Raw genomic sequence first — 19620 nt, 5'->3', positions numbered from 1 at the left:
TGAAATAGTCTTGCCTTCCTAAAAACGTAATGGCTTGCCTAATTAATTCATCAAATTAATAAAATAAAAGCGAACCTAATTTGCCTGTTCAACGAGCACTGAAATCGAATTAATAAAGGAAACTTGTTTGAAATTATGTTTATTCAAGCGCTCTGGCAAGGACTTTAATTCACTTTTAAAAAGTGAAATTAAAATTACCCCTGGCACAAAATTATTTTTTAATTTTTTCATTCATTAAAAAATGCGAAAATCGTTGGCCAAGGGGGGATGTGTGGGAGGGTGGGTTTCAAAAGCTAATTTTGGGTAAAATTAGTTAAGACTGTTTGGACACTTCGCGTAATCCGAAAGTTTGGTGGTAGGGTCATAAAGTGTCCGCAACAGCTGGACCTACTTGAAATCTACGAGCATCGGATTTGCATGTTTAATATGTTCTTGTTGTAGGATCAAGCACAGCCTTTAACCATAAATTTTGTTTACGACCAGAAGTTTAAGTTAACATGCCCGACTACATAACGAGCCACGAGAATATCCCAGTTCTTTAAGCGTATTCCTTCCTCAAACATAAAAGTCTGATTCGTAAGCACATATAAGTAAAAATCAGATTCAGATACGCCTTACCCGATATAGTTTCTTCGGAATCTCTCAATATTTCACCAGCTTTTCACTTCGGAAAATGGCGAAACTTTCCGGCAGGTGATAAGCAGACTTTTACGGAAGTTTCGACGAAAAGGTTATATATGTATGATGGAAATTGGAATTCTTTCAGGGAGACTTTCTTTCTTAAAAATAAAATATATATGTGACCTTTTTCGAAGATTTCTATTTTTTTTATTTTATTTTAATCTTTTGGTCCGATTTTTGATGGACAACATGGAAAAAGAGGGAAAATTTTATTATATCTCCACGCTATCTGTACTTATTCTTAGCAGTAAAAAAGCAGGATAGTTAATAAAACAAGGATAATTTATTTAGGCATAACTTAAATGGAGATGATACGCATTTTATTAAAAAACATATTTTTTTCGAAAGTTTATGGATACAAAATTAACAGAGCATATATTCTAAGTGAATATATAAAAAAAGTTAACTACATAAAAACTATACCGGTGGCATTTTCTTACCATAATTCGGTAATAATAACTTAATAATAACAAAAACATATAGTCATTTGTAAGTAATTAAAAAAATAAAAAATAAATAAAATCTATAGAGATTACTTACTTGAAGGTCGATTTACAGTTTTTAAACCATTTGTTTAAAATTTTTTTAGATATTTAGAAATAACAGACGAAACATTAAATTTAATTAAAGAAATAAAATAAGAAATATTAGAAATAAAATATTTTTTTTATAAGAAGATTTCATTAATAATTCAAAGGATAATTTTAACGATAGATTTTATTATATAATATAGTTCAAGCAGGAAAAATAACCAAGTAAATGATTTTTTTTTTTTTCGTTTTTTGGCCTTGTGCCTGGCACATTTAGCCATGTGTTCCAATATAAAGTAAATGATGATAAGTACAGTCTTGAACAAAGAAAATAAAAAAAATAAAGATATTATAAACCATTTTGAATAAACACATACAAAATTTTTAAGTAAAAAAAAAATTGAAGCAAAAGGTAAAAATTTGATGATTCAATTAAAATGAAAAAAAAAATGATCAAAATAATTGGAAAATGAAATTTTAGAGGAAGAAGTATCTTGAAATCACATGTAAAACATATTTAAGATTATAAGAGAAAATGGTAACGAATATCTCAAAACTAATGAATATATTGATGAATGATTCTAACATTAACCATAAAATTTTGGAAACGGAACAATTATATTAATTCTTACAGACAAAAATGCTAAAACAATAGAACAATGTCGGCCTATTACACTTTTAAATACAGATTTTAAATTGTTCTCTAAAATCATTGCAAATAAATTTCACAACTTTTTTAATAAAATGTTAGGACCGTCGTGGAAACAGGAGAAGTGTATTTAATAATCGAATGTTAACTCGAGACAAAAGTAGTAACGGAGACATACTAAGTTTGTATGTTAAAAATGCTTTTGATACCTGGAAGAAACAGTATATAAATTTGGCATTCCTAATGAATTAAAAACATAAGCAAAGTCAAAAATTTTAGTAAACAGTCTTTCCAAAAACATTAGAATTGAATAATCAGTAAGACAAGGGTGATCACTAGCGATGACGCTTTTTGTATTATAAAGTGTATGCAACTACAGCATTTACGGATGATGTATGTGAATATTTAAATAATAAACGAAATATTCAATAATTTATGGAAATTATAAAAAATATATAAATGAGAGACTCTATTAAATATGAAAAAATCAGCGATATTAGAGGACCAAGAAATTTTTAAATAAATAATAAATATATAATGTGTATACGATTGGAGAAAATGCAATATATGTGATAAACTGGTTGATTATTTATTGCACAGAATAAAAGAGTGTAAAAATATTAAATTAGGTTAAAACCAAAACTACGGTAAAATATACAAATGTGCCACAGAATATATGATTTGTCAGAACCTAGAGTCAAAAACAAGGAGAAAGATAAAACTGGAATATGTTTGGTATGATTTTTTTTTCTTAAAAAACAAGCAATAATCATTGGAGAAGTTTATTAATATATAAATAGAAACAAATACATTTATTTTTTTTATTTTTAATAGATCAGTTTTCATACGAATAGAAAGAACAACAATAAATATTTTTTTATAATAATAATTATCCTTGGATATAGTTAAAATCTAATATAATACTTTAGTAATCTTTTACTTAGAATATTCTATACTTAAATGTAATTCCAGCTTTACTGAATGGAAGTTTTAAAAAATAGTTGAATAGGACTAGTAAATAAATATCGTTTTTAACTGAACGCTGTTACAGATTTGTCTTGATGTGCTTTTGCCTCAAAATTAAGTGATAAAATATTTATCTAAACCTGAAACCTGAATTAAAAACTATGCACCTAAATTTTCCAGTGAAACCTTCAAAAATCATCGATTTCCCTGCCCCTCTTGGTAATTACCTAAAAGATCTGTGAAAAAAAGGTCGGTTTCTTAAAAAGACTATAAGGTTCAGTATTAAAATAAAAAAATATACTTCTTACACTCCAATAAAGCATTAAAAACTGTACCCCTTTTTCAAACCCATTTTTCATGAAAGCAATTCAATTTGCCTCATAAGAACCTCAATAATCAATCACTCCTTTTTTTTAGATTTAGTATTGATGGCAGGTCGAAGATCAAGCTCAATAGGCTGCAAATCGCTCATAAACAGACGTGCCTCGCTGTACGTAAACACATATGACCCCATTAAGGTAAATTTGGTTAGTATGCTTTTGATGTCATTATTACTGTATTAGAATTATGTTTAACCCAATATGCTAATCAATATCGAAATATCAATAAACCCTATTCAAATTTACACTAGGCGACACAATGCGATGAAGGGAAATTGTATCGTCAAGGGAAAGCCATTTTATTTGTACACGTCATTTAAATTAGCTTTCCTTTGCTGTTGGCAGTGATAAATGAGCCCAATGAGGTTTTTCGAGTTTCAAAAATAAGAAGCTGAGGAGGGGAGCTTTTTGTGTTTTAGGAGATTCGGTTACACCGTTTTGTCAAGGAAGACGATCAAATTATGCCAAGATAATGTGCTTTTAATATGTGCGACACAAAAAGTTTAGTGAAGCATTAAAATATTTTGTGAAAAAAAACAAAATTGCTTAGTTATCCTTAAGTGGGTTTCAGAAAATTTATTATACAAAATATATCATTAAAATCAAATTATTTTCACACTTATAAAGTACTCAATTCTTAATATATAAATAAATTATTTCTTGTAAGGGTAACGCTCAGTAGTAAAGGAATTTATGAATTTTTTATCGATATATGGTATAAATTTGTATATTATTACATTTTTATGGCTGACATGATAAAATTAAATATATAGGCATCGTATGCATTTCAGTTTTGCTTTAATTATAAACCCTCTTGATAGTGACATATTTCTGAAATTAATGCTCTTCTGGAATAAATCGTAATTTTCGTATTTTATTATTTTTGTATGATTAAACATTATGATACTAAATTATTAACTTTGCATTTATATAAAAATGTTACACTTTTTTCACTGTGAAATAATTTTATATACACTTTTTCTAAATATGTAATGAGATATCTTCTGCCATTTTAATAGGGATTGCAAATATGTATTCTTCAAAAAAAATTTAGTGGTTTCAAATCTGGCGATCTTTCAGGCCATTTAAAAGAGAAACAATTTTTCAAATAAAGAAATGACATTTTGACACTTGCATTAAAATGATAGCAAAGGGTTCATGTGAAAAATAGCCATAAGGATATTTTACTTATTTATTTTTTATTTAATTTTATTAAATGGTCTTTGGCATTCTAACACTTTCCTGGTATAATATCGCAGAAACAGAAAAAAAATTGACATCAAAAGATTGAGAGAATTTCAAGAAGATTCTAGGATAAATCAAGGGTATCCTAGGATAAATCCGTGCTATTAATAGATATTTTTGGAACGTTCTACTAAAATATTTCCAGATTGTGAACTTTTTCTTTAAAAAACATTCACAAAAATTAAAAATAATTAACATAAGATTCAGAAATATATGAGTAAAATTTATACAAGTTTAGTGAGTGCTACTAAGCATACAAGGCTTAAAATATTTTATGAATAAAACAAAATGGCCTAGTTATCCTTAAGTAGGTTTCAAAAAATTTATTATACAACACATATCAATAAACTCAAATAATTTTAGAGTACTCAATTATTAACCTATAGATAACTTATTTCATGTAATGATAATGTTCAATAGTAACGGCATTTATGAATTTTTTATCGATCTATGGTATTAAATTGTGTATTATTACGTTTTAATGGTAGAAATAATAAAATTAAATATATAGGCAACGTAGGCATTTAAGTTATGCCTTAATCATTAGACCTCTAGACTTTGAAATATTTTTGAAATAAATGCTCTTCTGGAATAAAATTATAATTCAATTTTATACGAACAGTAAGGACTTCTGTACTCATAGATTGATCATTTTAATAGAGGATGCAAAAAATATTTGTTTTTAAAAAAAATGTGGTGGATTTAAATTTGGAGGTCTAATAGGCCATTTTAAAGAGAAACAACTTTTCGACAAAAAAAATACATTTTCACACATTCATTAAATTCACAGGAAAGGTTTTATGTTGAAAATAACCCAAAGGATATTTTATTTATTTGTCAAGTTTATTACTTAATTTAATTAAAATATTTTAAATTGTCCCTGGCATTGTAACAGTAATGTTGTAATATCGCAAAAATAAATTTATGCTTAAAATATTGAGAGGATCTTAGGAAGTTTCTAGGATAAATCAAGGATATCCTAGGAAAAATTTGTGCTATAAATAAAGAATTTGGGAATATTTTACTCAAATATTTCCAGAATGTGAACTCTTTCTTATATTCCAGAGCATCCAAGTCTACATAGAAATGCCAGAAAGGTCTATTCATATTACTAATGACTGGCAAAAAGTCAACCTAAAAAATTCTTAATTTTTTAATAAATTTCTTAATGTTTTTTCTCCTTTAGAATATTCAGAATCTTAATTCCAATATAATTTTAAAATCTTTCACGATATGTGTGGAAAACCGTATTTCCCTGACAATTTTATAGCTTCTGCAATTTTATAGCTTTTAAAATTGCCTGCTTTAAAATTCCCCATTATTTAACTCCGTAAACCAGCAACCATAAAAAACTGAGGCATTTCTGTTAAGCAAACAAAAACGTTTTCCAGTAAAAAACTGTTTTATAGTGTATTTTTGAGTTCCCTCTCTAGGTCTGACCTCAAAGGATTTTACTAAAATAGCCATTTTGGGGATTATTTTAAAACCACTAAAGCTTTGCGTTTTGGAGACAGAGGGAGGCCTTTTTAAATAATTAATTTCGCGATGGATTTGTGCATATTTTATGAATGGCCAGCACATGAACAATATTTTTAAAATATTATCTGGAAGCGTTGGTTTTAGCAAGTTAAACCGAACAAAACCCGTAAAATTTCTATTTTAGTTTTTGGTCCCCGGAAAACGGTTTTACCCGAGAGTCAAACTTTAAAGTTTTTAAATTCTCGATGGTAAAAATAAAAAGTTTTATTCGAGCTCGTCGCAAAAAAATCTCGCAATTTTCATTTTTATGACGACGAGATATTTCTTAAAATAGGTCATGTCCGTTATTGATCTCGAAATAGATAAAAGACTTTAATTATCAGAACGAAAGAGTTATCCGAATCCTTAGAGGTTATCGTTTAAGATCCACACAATGGCCACCTTTGTGTTCCCATAAAATGACAAAGACATGAAAAATTACGGCTTGTGAAACTGCCAACCATATATTTACTATCCCCTTTACAATGTATTGAAACCCTTGATGCTTTATTCAGATTCCCTATTGGGGTTTTACGTACATATACTGGATCAAATTTGTATTATATGAGATGAAGATCTACTTTTATTATTCAAGGATTTATAAAAGTAGTTAAATTGTTTTATAAAGTAACAGGGGTGTTTAGAATCTAATTTTCTTGCTGGGCTGCAGTCGTATTACTAAAAGAATTTAATTTCAACAGTATGTGTCAGTCTTTAACTCGTATTACACCAATTATAAATAACTTGAGACCATAGCCATTTAAGTTATGCATCCATGGTTTATAAAACTTTATTTTTGATATTTAAATTAAAATGGTGTGTATTAAAAATAGTTTAAACTAAAGCAGTTAATTTATAAAAATGTTGACAATTCGCAATTTCCTAATTACAGGCTTATCAGCATACTAAGTAATATTCCTAAAATATTTGAAGTTTTACCTGCGATACTATAACTCTCTCTCTCTTCCATCATAACTCATTGATGAACAGTTTAGCTTTGTTACTGGTCGTACTACTTAGTTAAATATTCTAATATTTGTTGCCTTTCTGACCAATTCCCTGGTGGAAGATTTTCAGGTATATGCTCTGTATACAGACTTCTCTAAGGCCTTCGACAAAGTCAATTATTAGTTAGAATACAAAATAAAGAAAGTGATGAATTCTTCTGCAGTGTATAATCGTATTGAACTAGTAGAACTCAGTGGGTTATCAGTCTAGGGAGATTATTTTGCTATCTGGTGTGCCACAAGGGTCACACTTAGGATTTTTGTTATTAAGTATTTATTTCAACAAGATTTTTTAATGTTTTAACCATTGTTCTTTGTTTCTGTATTCCTATAAAATGACAAACAATTATGGATTGTGAATCTACTAATCATATTTACTGCCCTCTTTACAATGTATTGAACCCTTTGATGCTTGATTCAGATTCCCTATTGGAGTCTTACGGATAGGTACTGGATGATATTTGTATTACGCGAGATGTAAATCTGCTATTATGATTTAAGTATCTATCGAAGTACAAAGTAAATAATTGTGTTTACAATGTAGAGATGTGAAGACAATTTAATTTTGTGGGTTGCGCTCATATTATTACAAGTAGTCGACTTTCACAGCATGTGTCTGTAATACGTATTACATGAATTATAAATAAACGAAAATCATAGCCATTTAAGTTGTGCATCCATGGGTTATAAAAACTTTATACGTAATATCTAAAAAATGCCCAACAGCGTTGGAAACCAGAACATTTTTTAAACAATGTCATGTATTGAAAATAGCTGTTACTCTAATATTAACATTTACAGATTTTTGGCATATCCTACTAAAATTACCAACAAAACACCAACCTATAAAAACGGTAATAATTCCCTAGTAACTAATTACAGACATATCAGCATTCTGCATACAGCATATATTCCTTGGATGATCAAAATTTCTATCTGCAATGTTATGACTCTCTATTTTTAGTCACAACTTATCGATAAATACAGACTTCTGTATATTTGGACAAAGTCAATTACCAAATGTTAGTACACAAAATACGGATAATGTTTATTGATGGATTCTTCTGCAGTGGATTCAATCGTATTTGATAGGTAGAATACTGGTTGTTCATATCAAAGTTTATCAATTTAAAAAGAATCCTGTGATATCTGATATGCTACAAGGATACACTTAGAACATCTCTCGATATTTTCACCACTGTTCTTCGTTTCTTTTTACTCATTTTATTAATCAGAATAAAAAAGTTTTTGGAATCCATCGGTGAAGATCCACACAATGGCCACCTTTGTGTTTCCAGAAAATGACAAATTACGACTTGTTAAACTGCCACCCTACCCTCTTTAAAATATATTGAATATTTTAAAGAGGGTAATACTTTAGGAGTTTCTGCCTACCCCTTATTGTTTTATTCAGATTCCTTATGTGGGTTTTACACGTACATACTAAATCAAATTTGTATCATGCGAAAGAAAAATTCTAATAGTAAATAATTTTTCTTATAATGTAACAGGCTGCCCAGAATTTAATTTTCTTGCTGGTCTGCGCTCGTATTACTAAAAGAAGTTGACTTTGATAGTATGTGTCCCTCTGGAATACATATCACATAAATTATAAATAAACGGAAATCATATCCATTTAAGTTATGCATCCGTCGGTTATAAAAACTTCATATGTCACAACTAAAATAAAATGGCTAATCACGTATAATGCCCTAATTGAAAATGTTAGTCATGGCGGTAAAGGAAATTAAAGAGTGTTCGAGGAAAATTAGAAGTTCTTTGACCGGAAAAAGGTGAAACGATTCGACGAGAAGTAAAACCGGCAAGCAAAAGTACACAAAATAAGGAAACTACGTCTAATCGTCAATTTATAAATTACTGCAGTAGTTTATATTTGGAATAAATATCCAGGTTGACTGGTTTAAAGTTTTTAAGTAGATCTGACCTTTAGGAGCTTTGCACAGGATATTAAAAACTAAAAAAAAAGAGATTTAAAAGCCATTTGGGTAATATTACTTTTGAAGTTGTTCTGGAAACCAGAAAAACCAGAAAAATATTCGTGTATTTAAAATGAAGCAGTTAATAGCAAAAAAAAAGAGTAAATAATGAGTTATATTGAAAAGAGATTTTTTTGCTATTTCGGCATCTGCTACCAAAATTCTGTAGTTTATTTCTCGTAAATTTAAGGAATGTTTAATTTTTTGGGAAAACTTAATAAAACTATAATATACCTTCTAAAAAATGATTAATTTTTTGGTGATTTTTAAAATGTATTTTAATTTATTATCGATTTTTTTTATATATAAATATTGAAAAAATTAGTTATTATATTTACCAACCTATTTTTTTTAAATATTTGTCAGGGATGAAATTGATTAACACATTTTATACTAGTTAAATTGAACCAAGAACCAATTGTGCCAATACATCACTTTACACATTTTTTATTTTAATATAATTTATTATATGATATACCTCTAATCACGCCTAAATTATTTTTAGTACAATTTTAAAAATTAATCCTAAAAAAACTTAAAAGATGTTGACAGAATTTGTACTAAATTTGTATTTTTTTCTATTGTAACACTACCAACCTAAGGTTTTTCTTAAAATATATTAGGAATCTTAAAAGCATATAAAGAATGACACAATCAATAAATTTTTTTTAAAGTTTTATGAGGAATACAAATATTCCTATAACACCATACACTCTAATAATAATTTTTATTTCTTCACTTATTTTGGTAACATTTCCCTACAATTTATGCACAATCTTATTAGGATATGACAAAAATTGTATATATCCTAATTGTATATGTTAATATAATATTATTTTCGTTTGTACAACTTTCTTAAAAAATCTGTATGCCGAATCTTTGGTTATAATGATTTATTACTACGACAAAATATTTGCGTTTAATAAAACAGTTACAAGTCTAGTGGCTTAATCTCTGTGAACGATTGCGTGACAAAAACTTAAAATTGCCAGTAAATAACACGATTAAGTACATGATATACTAGTATTTTTATGCCTGATATTTCAACATTTTTCCATAGAACATTAACGTCCTAAAGATTTGCTATTAAAACTTGTTAAACAATACAGTCGTTTGGTTATGAATAATATTCCCATTAGAAAGACGACTCTCGGGACCGTAACATTAAATAGTCAAAATTCAAAATGTTTGACTTGCCAAAGTGTGTATTATCAGATGATCTAATTAAGCTAAGAGCTTTATAACCCTGACTCTTGGATTTCGGTGGCGTTCTCATTGGTCCTGTTTTATTGCAGGTATAAAAGCGAATACGACTATAGAAAACTTTAGGAATTTCTGCCCCTTTAAAGTTTTAACTCTTTGTTTGTTTCAGTTATATAGCAATCCCACCATCAGCAAAACTATATGCAGTTTTGGGGGCGATGTGAGTCCCTTATTGTCTGTTTTAGTGTATGTCATAAAAGTTTAACCCAATAAAATGTATTGTGTTTATTATTGTGTTAATGTTATTATATATTTTGCATTAGCTGTTTTTTTTATCTTGATTTATAATACACTTCAATTTAATTAAAAATAAACGCCTTCATCTGACACGTTTATTGTATTAAATGGCTTAAAAATTCAGCCGACCCCACGCAGTAATTCCCTTTTATATGACATATATAAAATAATATTATTTTCTTATATTACTTTCTTGGAAAAATGAAGTAAGGGAATAAAGTAAAAGTCCCAAGGCGTACGCTAAATTTATTGAGCTGTGATTGAGTTTTATTTTTATTCGAATAAGGTTTTCTTCTGCATGTATATATTGTGTTTGACTGATTGTTTGTACTCCTTAAGAAATTCTTAAATATTTTTTGACAGGTTAACATCATGCTTGACCAACTTCTTAAGTGTCAATTTGCTTGCTAAATGTTTATATTGGGAATGACGTGTTACATGTTTTTGTACGAACAAAGCCAGGATAAAAACTAAAGAGATTTTAAAGTAAATCGCCAATTTGTTGCTGTCAAATAAGCTTTTTATTGATTCTCCTTGTTCCAGCTCGTGTTGGACATAAACGCTCAAATAGCCTTATTCAGAGATCTCCTGGTGGCTATCGGTCAGTCACGTGATTGTCCGGAACACAGAGAAAGAATTCGGAAACTTCGGAGAAATTGCGTGGAAGCATGCAAGACCACTTGTCAGCTAATCTTGCCTCATATACAAAGGTTTGTTTATTGCTATAATTTGCTTGCTTTTGTGCTTTGTAATCAGAGCTTTTTTTAGCTAGGAAAAATTGAGTTATTATTGCTATAAGAAAGCGCTAACCTGTAATGTAGCTATTATAGTTGCTTGCCTTGTAAATGTTATTTTATATATTAAGTGGAATTTAGAAAAGTATAACGTTGAGTTAGAGATAATGAAATGTACTGGTATTGTAAAATTGTAACTTTTTTAATTAAAACATGAATTAAAATTATAGTAAAATTAAACGTTCATAGAACAAAAAAAAAATAATACAATCATAATAAACTAGAAAAAATTTATATTCAAACAATAATTGAATAAAATATATCATTCACATAAAAAATACCATAAAAAAATCAATTAAGAAACTCATAGTAAAATTATTAAAAAATAAATAAAAATAAACTTTCATAGCTCTCCTATAGCTTTATTTTTAAGAATAGCTCATAAGACAAATTTATTGACTGGCATATAATGTAGTGGTAAGCATAATAGAGATGCTTGAAGAATTTCTTTAATTATTATAGAATTATTTCGTTTCAGTAGCCTATATATTTAGTCAATTAATTGCAAGAAATTTCTAGTTCTATTCCAAAGTGAATACTATATTCCTTGTTAGTTGGAATTTATTAAAAAACTAGTCTATTAAATGCACTTTTTTAAAAGCAAAAGAAGCTAATTAAAGCTTGAATTTAAAGGAAAACGTGCCTCACATACATTTAAGTTATGCACTAATTTTCTTTCAACTTTAAAGAATTAGGCGCATATACTAAAAAATATTCTTATACTAGAGTAGCAAATTTTAGCCTCACCAAACTTACGCAAAATAGTCTTCATTAAGATTTCAGAAAAAAATTCTTCTTTAATATCATTAACATTTAACATATATTGTTGTGATAAATAAATCAAAATTAACTTTTATAATTCTTCTATAGATTTATTTTAAAGAATAGCTCATAAGACGAATTTATTGACTGACATATAATGTATTGTTAATATATTTTTTAATTGAATCTTAGGACACACTTATTATGTTAATAAGAATTTTCGAAAAAAAAATTATTCCATGAAGTGAAAAATGTCTTTGATCGTCTAGACAGAAGTCAAGTCAAATTAAAAACGAAAATACCATATAAAATATACATTAAATTAACATTTAAGATCAAAAAATAGAACAAAAAAAAATCAATTACAAAAATTTACATTAAAATTATTAAAAAAATTTAAACTTTCACAAATCTCCTGCACATTTATTCTGAAAAATAGCTGGGAAAAAATATTGATTGACTTATATACCATGTATTGTTAAAATATGTTTCAATTAAATTTCAAGACATAATAATTATAAAAAAAATATTTAAAAAGAGTTATAATTTCACAGTGGCTTTCTAAGGTACACTCAATTTCAGATGGTTCTTTTGCCGATTTATGCTTCAAAAATTAATTTTTTCACTTTCTACCGCATTTCACACTTTATTCAGAAATAATTTTTTTTTCAGTATTTAGACCAAATATAGCCTACCAAGAGGCATAATTCTGTAGTGATCGCTAATAATTTCTAAACCCTACTTATTGGTCAGAAGTTAAGTCTTTCACTTTCTACCTCATTTCATATTCCAGTAACATTCGAAATAGCTTTGAAATATTACTTTCCAAGCCCTTTATACTGAATACAAATGGAGGATATAGTTTTATAGCGATCGTCTATGAATGGATCTTAAATTGTAATTTTCTGCCGATTTATAAGTCATTAGTTAATTTTTCTACTTCATACCGCAGTAACATTCTGGATTAATTTGAATTAATATTCTTCTGATGTACTTAGACCAAATATAGCTAAAAGATATAATTTAATAGTTATCATCAATGATTAATGAATCGTAGATGTTGATCAGTGGCCATTAATTATGGTTCAAAAGTCTATTTTTTCACTTTCTCCTACAGTATAAAAATACTAACTTCAATATTGTCTATGATCTATGGATTAAACGCTTTTTCATACATTTTCCTTTTGCAAAAAGCTGTATATTTACTAAATTGGTTAGTAATAAGGGTGTTAAATATAGTCAGTTTATTATTTAAGTTGATGCTATATTCAAAACATTAGTATTAAAATCAACTAAGTTTAAATGCTTACAATCTCTATTCGGTGTTAATTTGTTAAATAGTGTTCATAGGGGATACTAAAATTTGCAAAAATTAGGTTATGGTTAAAAAAAAGCTTCTGAAATCATTACAAATGACTTTAAATTACCCAAATTTCTAAATATTACATCAAATATAGTTTGAGAATTTGTGTGAGTATTTATTCGAGTTAGGTCTATTATAATTTGTGTAAAATTAAAATTTTCAACTATATTTGAAACGTGTGTTTTGCCAAAAAAATATTATTAAAATTACTGGCAACAGGTGAATTATGTAATGCTTATTTTCTAGTTTATATGTAAATTATTAAGAATTAATTAAAGGTGGACCATTTGTATTAAGGGGTGTGTTTAGAATTAACAATTAAACTTAATTATTTTAAAGGGTACCAAAATATGTATTTCCCAACTTAAATTGAATAATTTTATTTATGTAAATAGCCAACCAACCCAATCGTTTATCTCCATTTTTTCATAAAAAATTTATAGCAAGGTTAATTTCATAATTCTATTATGATTATTTCCAATGTTATTTCCAAAATATATACAAAAAAGCGGAAAAAAATAGCAGTATTTTACCCCCAGATGAAGGAAATTTTGAGGAATAATCATATACAATTAAATTATGCATGCAAGTAAACTCACTTTCTTTTTCATTAATTATTTCTGCAATTTTTTATTTTTTTTCTTAATGTTTTCGATTGCAAAAAATATCTAGTTCTATTCCGAAATTCATACTCTGTTCCTTGTTAATTGAAATTCATTAGAAAACTAGTGTATTTAATGCACTTTTTTAAAAGCAAACGGAAATTAATTAAGTCTTGAGTTTAAAGAAAAACGTGCCTTATATACATTTAAGTTATGCACAAATTTTCTTTCAACTTTAAAGGATTAGGCGCCTATATTAAATAACTATTATATAAAAAAACTATATTACATAAAGGGTAGGTATCAAACATTCTTTAGTTTTCCATCCCAATTGTTAAAAGACTACTAGAGTAGCAAATTTTAGCCTCACCAAACTTACGCAAAAAAGTCTTAATTAAAATTTTAGAGAAAAATTCTTCGTTAATATCATTGATGTTTAGCATATACTGTTCAATATTATTAACTTATACTTTGTATTATTATTATAAGATAGACTCTCACGAGATGTGTGTAGGGGTGTATTGATGCAATCCAAATTACCGCCAAACAAACTTACAAACAATAACAAAACCAAATATAAAAACTAAATTTTGCCATATTTAAGGCATAACTTAAATGGATATGATGCCCCAATGGCAATTGCGGTTTACCTGAACTTTGATGTTGATTTGAACTATTCGTTAAATATTAAATTTATTGTGAGTTTTTGATGCATAACGTAAATTGATTAATTAGGTGCTAAATTTCTATAAGTGTTATCAAGTTACTAATTCTGAATCTAAGATGGTAATTCTAAAGCTTTTTTACTTTTTATCGCATGTTACTTTTAAGTTCCGTTCTGGATTACTTAAATCTGTTACTTTGATACTTGTATTATGTTACTTTCCTAATATACATAAACCAAATACAAACGGGAGTTATTGTTTAAGTTATCTGGATCTGAGATTATTATTCTTAGATTTTGGATGTAAAACTCAATTTTTCCACTTTCTATTCGAGATCATCTGGAAATGATACTTCTACACACTTTGTATTTTAACACAAGATTTTATTTTGTTATTTAGTTAGCTATTTTGTTGGTTGAATGAGGTTTAAAATATTATTTTTATGTCAGAAATAAAATCAGAAAAAAAGTCAGTAAATGAAATAAAGTCAGCTTAATCTCTGTCTAGGCAGTGAAAATAAAAGTGAATGTCTTTCACGATTTAAAAATACTTTTTCACAATTTTGAAGCACTTGTGAAAATTTTTTAATTTCTTCCAGGCTTAGTTGCAAGCTTTTAAATAATATTTTTATTTTATTAAGGGTCAATGTCTTCCATAGGTTGAAAATAATTCCCCATATTTTAGGTATTCGAAACCATTTTTTGTTTTATCCCAGGCATTAAATGCCTGTCAAATTTTGACGACACGTTTTTATGAGTTTTTAGATTAATTTTCAAGTCTTTAAGCTATTTGACATAATTTTTACTCTTCCAGGACGTGCGTTTTTTAGACCCAGTAGTTTTTTCATCCATCCTTTTTAAGCACTAGACGTTATATTTATGTCCTCCAGAGAGTATTTTTTATGTTATTCATTACTACGGTCACTATTTAAATAAATATTAGTTTAGAAAATACTGAATCTAACGCTCCATCTCTATTTAATACACTCAATTATTAAGAAGAAGAAAAAAAAAGTAAACTTATTCACGTACTTCTTTTAAAAAAGAATAAAAATTTCACAAAATGCATTCGACAGAACCGTCGAACAAACTGGGCTGCTTCATCAATTTTAGTAATGAAACCTTTTTCAAAATTACGAAAATTAAAGGAAAGTGCATTAATAATATTAAAAGAAGATAAATGCGTAGCTACTTGTTAAGTTGAATTTAATCATACATGTATTCTTTTGCTAGAAATTAATTGAATATTGGAAATATACAGGGTGTAAATAAATAGATGCAAAAAAATTCAGGGGTTGATTGTTGGGTAAATTTTAAGAAAAAAAACTATATATGAACGTATGTCCTAAAAGGCGTAATTTTTGAGATACCGGGTGGTAAAGACTGAAAAAAAATATATATTTTTCTTATACCTGTAAAAACCCTGTAGATATTTTAATAAAATTTGGTATGCCTTTTCTATGCCACAAAAGGCATTTTTGAGGCTTACTCATTTTTTTTACTTGTACCAGTGACGTTCCTGTAAGGTTTAAACTAAATATTTTTGATGAAAAATATGGTACGCCACTTTTTTTTTTGTTTTTGTAATTCTCATTTATTTCTGAGCAAACTTGATCTCTTGACTTTCTTTTGGCCGAGGTTGCGTATTCGATTCAAAAAATTAAATCCATCTACCTAAATGTATTACGTCTTTATTATTAATGTTTAGATGTGATTCTAATTTTTGTTTTAAACCAAATGAAAGAAAAAGAAATTAAATAATTATAAAGAATGTTGAAAATGAACACCCTCTGCCATTATGCAAGTCTATACGTCGTCGCATTTGTCGACGAATCTGATAAAAAATTCCAGGAGAATTTTGAATTACGGCACATGAATGAATGATTCGATTTCTCAAGTCATCAATATCCAGTACCGGACCCTGATACAAATTTAAAAAATTAGTAAGCCTTAGAAAATGCCTTTTGATGCATACCAAAAATTACTAAAATATCTGCAGGGGTTTCACAGGTATAGTAAAAAAACATATATTTTTCTCAATCTTTACCACCCGCTATCTCAAAAGTTAGGACTTTTAGAACATACGTTCATATAAAGTTTTTTTCTTAAAATTTACCTAAGAATCAGCCCCTGAATTTTTTTCATCTATTTATTTAGACCCTGTATATTTTATTATTAAATTATAATATATAAGTATATAAGTGTTTTTGTGAAAATCAAAGGCATGCAAAAAAAATGTAATTTTATATATTGAATTAGTACTAGATTTATTTCTACTGAAATGGCTTAAACTAGATTTTTCTTTCAAGATTATAAGTAAAATAAATAAACAAAAAAAAATCGGAGGGTACCATAAATTTCCAATATCCCTTGAGTTAAATGAAACTTAAACAAAATCCACTTGTTTGGTTATTACGGTTTTAACGGTTTACACACATGTAAAGGATTTATGAAGAAAAACTTTATTTCCTGTACTTTCAGTTTTATATGGATTTGAAATGGCTTATGCAGCCCCAAAACAGCTCTTTAACTGAGTCGTTAAATCTTTAATGCCAATTTGCTTAGTGTATTTTATTATTTTCAATAAATATGCAACTTTGTAATAAAGAAACCACCGCTATATACAGATTTGGTATGACTCACTGAATTAATGAATACTAATAAGGCGAAAAACCCGCAATGAAATAACGCACTAAAAACTTTTAATGCTTGCTATTAAGCCGGTGAAACTAGCAAGAAATATAGCTGTTAGGCAGTAAAAGTTTCACTTTGACAAGTAAATTTTTCCTTAACTACTCTATAGTTATAAATTAAGCAAATGCGGTAAATTCTAAAAGTACACAGGATAAATTTAAAGTAGGTATTAGCTGAAAAAGTGTCGCTGTTTTTAAAGTAAATAAATGGGGCAGCGGTTACTGTGGCCTGAATATAAAATACCCCAAACGGACGGGCGAAAAACAAACGAATTAAACTTTCTGAAGTTTAGGTGCTTAAAATTCGTATTCGCTGCTTGACCTAATTAAAAAAGGATGAGTTTCAAGCCGCTTGAAAGCGGGTTAAACGCTTCAAAATATCGCAGTTTTAGGGTGATCCTTTAGGGTTAGCTGTTAATATTAATTACTACACACCAACTATTGCGGCTTACCGTAAACCCCCATAAAATATAATACTGATAAACAGATTTAAACGTCAAATAATTAATTAATTTTCCTCGTCTCGTTCATAGATACCAAAGTTATTTAATAAATTCTCATTTTAATTTATCCGGGCGCACCTCACGTTACGCTATCTCGTTTTATTTTTGGCAACAAACAATATGGTTACGTGTAAACTAATATAGGGCGCACATATGATTAACATGCGCCATAGAAAATTTTAATGAGCTCAAAATTAATTAGAGATTAATATTATTTTTGCAGTAAATAATTAGAAAGCAAAATAGATCAATCAATAATTAAATTAACGATAATTTTTATTTTTAAGTGCGGACCTGTCGAAACAGATCGTGTGTAGGCGCATTATTACATTTGCTATATTTTGTGCCATGTAATTATTTGCTTTACGTAAAGAATAATTTTTTTTTTTTGTTTATTATTATATACTTTTTTTTTAATATGCAAATTAAGAATACTTACATAATTTACTGCCTAATCAAATGACCAATTAAAGAATTTAGATTACCTCCGAAAATAACTGACTTGAAAAGAAAATTTTGCTTCTATTTCGAAACATGATTTTAACGAAATTTAAGTAAAAATTTAAAAAAAACAGTTTTTCTAAAAAAAATATTCTTTGATTTTTGGGATTTTATTTTTATAAAGGGTGAAAAAAAGTATTTAAAGTATATGTGCAAACTGCGCAAGTCTGCATGGTTTTTTGCTTAAAAAAATAGCGCGGAAAAATTACCGGACTTCTTCCGAGGATATCCGATTAATATAAAGCAGTAAAGAAATTCTGCCAAAGTTTTAATTTCGGCATTACTTATTTTAAATATCACCTAAAAATTATATTTAAAATCAATATATTTATCTGTTGACTATCACGTTGTATTAATTTTATTTTATTTAAGTTTTTTAATTACTTTGATTAGCACATAGCCTGACCTGATAAAAATATTTATATTTTATAGTTAATTGTGTTAATGATAAAATAATTTATAATGCCTTAGATAATATAGTCAACATAGATTGACGTTCTTCCACATTTTTTTTCACATTAAAAATAAATTCTTAAAAAAAAATTAATAAAAACACTAGACTTCAAATATATATATATCACTGCAATATCCCTGTTTCAAATTTTAAGCATCTTTCCTTATTCTTACATTAATTGAACTGTATGTATAATTTTGACATTAACACATCTCTTCTTTAAGCATTTTTATTAAAAATTCATCTTCACTCAGTGCCCTAATATTCCTTCTTCATATGACTTAGAGGATATGAAGTACGCTTATTCCAGTGGTACTAAATGATTCAGAAGATTCCAAGTATTCCAAAAACGTTAAAGGCAACAATTGAGTATTATTAGTTTTCCCAGGAAAAAATGTTAAAGTTGACCATTCTTAGGCTGTAAGATAAATATGAATAATTTAATAGGGAACTTTGAAAATCCATAACTTAGAAACTATAAAACCTAGAGCTTTTCCAGTGACACCAAACATTTTAGAAGGTTCCAAGCATTCTAAAAACATTAAAAAAACCGTTTGACAATTATTAGTTTTTCCAGATTTATTAGGAAACTGAAAATTCGTAGCTGAGAAACTATAAGACATACGGCTTTTCTAGTGGTACCAAATAATTCAGAAGGTTCTAAGTATTCCAAAAGCGTTTGCAGATACGTTTGACAGATATTAGTTGTCTAAGGAAAAAATTTCAAATCCATTTTCGGACTATAAGACATTATTGAATAATTTAATAAAAAATTTTGAAATTCTATAATTTGGAAACTATAAGACCTACG

General features: G+C 27.7%; 1 protein-coding gene and 1 long non-coding RNA gene across 2 annotated transcripts in view; one reads left to right on the top strand and one right to left on the bottom strand.

Annotated features, from left to right (window-relative positions):
* The window catches only part of LOC126748873 (uncharacterized), a 91970-nt gene extending 74052 nt beyond the window's left edge, over nt 1-17918 (bottom strand). Inside the window, exon 1 of the long non-coding RNA XR_007664826.1 lies at nt 17804-17918. This is a non-coding gene — a long non-coding RNA (uncharacterized LOC126748873). The remainder of the gene's footprint in view (nt 1-17803) is intronic.
* Nucleotides 1-19620, top strand: part of LOC126748872 (uncharacterized) — a 36399-nt gene that overhangs the window by 7649 nt on the left and 9130 nt on the right. The window contains exons 2-3 of the mRNA XM_050458393.1: nt 3244-3344; nt 11017-11183. Coding sequence (XP_050314350.1) covers nt 3255-3344; nt 11017-11183 — 257 coding nt within the window. The 5' untranslated portion in view covers nt 3244-3254. The remainder of the gene's footprint in view (nt 1-3243; nt 3345-11016; nt 11184-19620) is intronic.

The sequence above is a fragment of the Anthonomus grandis genome, chromosome 22 (assembly GCF_022605725.1).
Source record: "Anthonomus grandis grandis chromosome 22, icAntGran1.3, whole genome shotgun sequence".
Classification (NCBI taxonomy): Eukaryota; Metazoa; Arthropoda; class Insecta; order Coleoptera; family Curculionidae; genus Anthonomus; species Anthonomus grandis.
The sequence above is the reverse complement of the archived record's forward strand: the minus strand, read 5'-3'. Positions and strand labels throughout refer to the sequence as shown.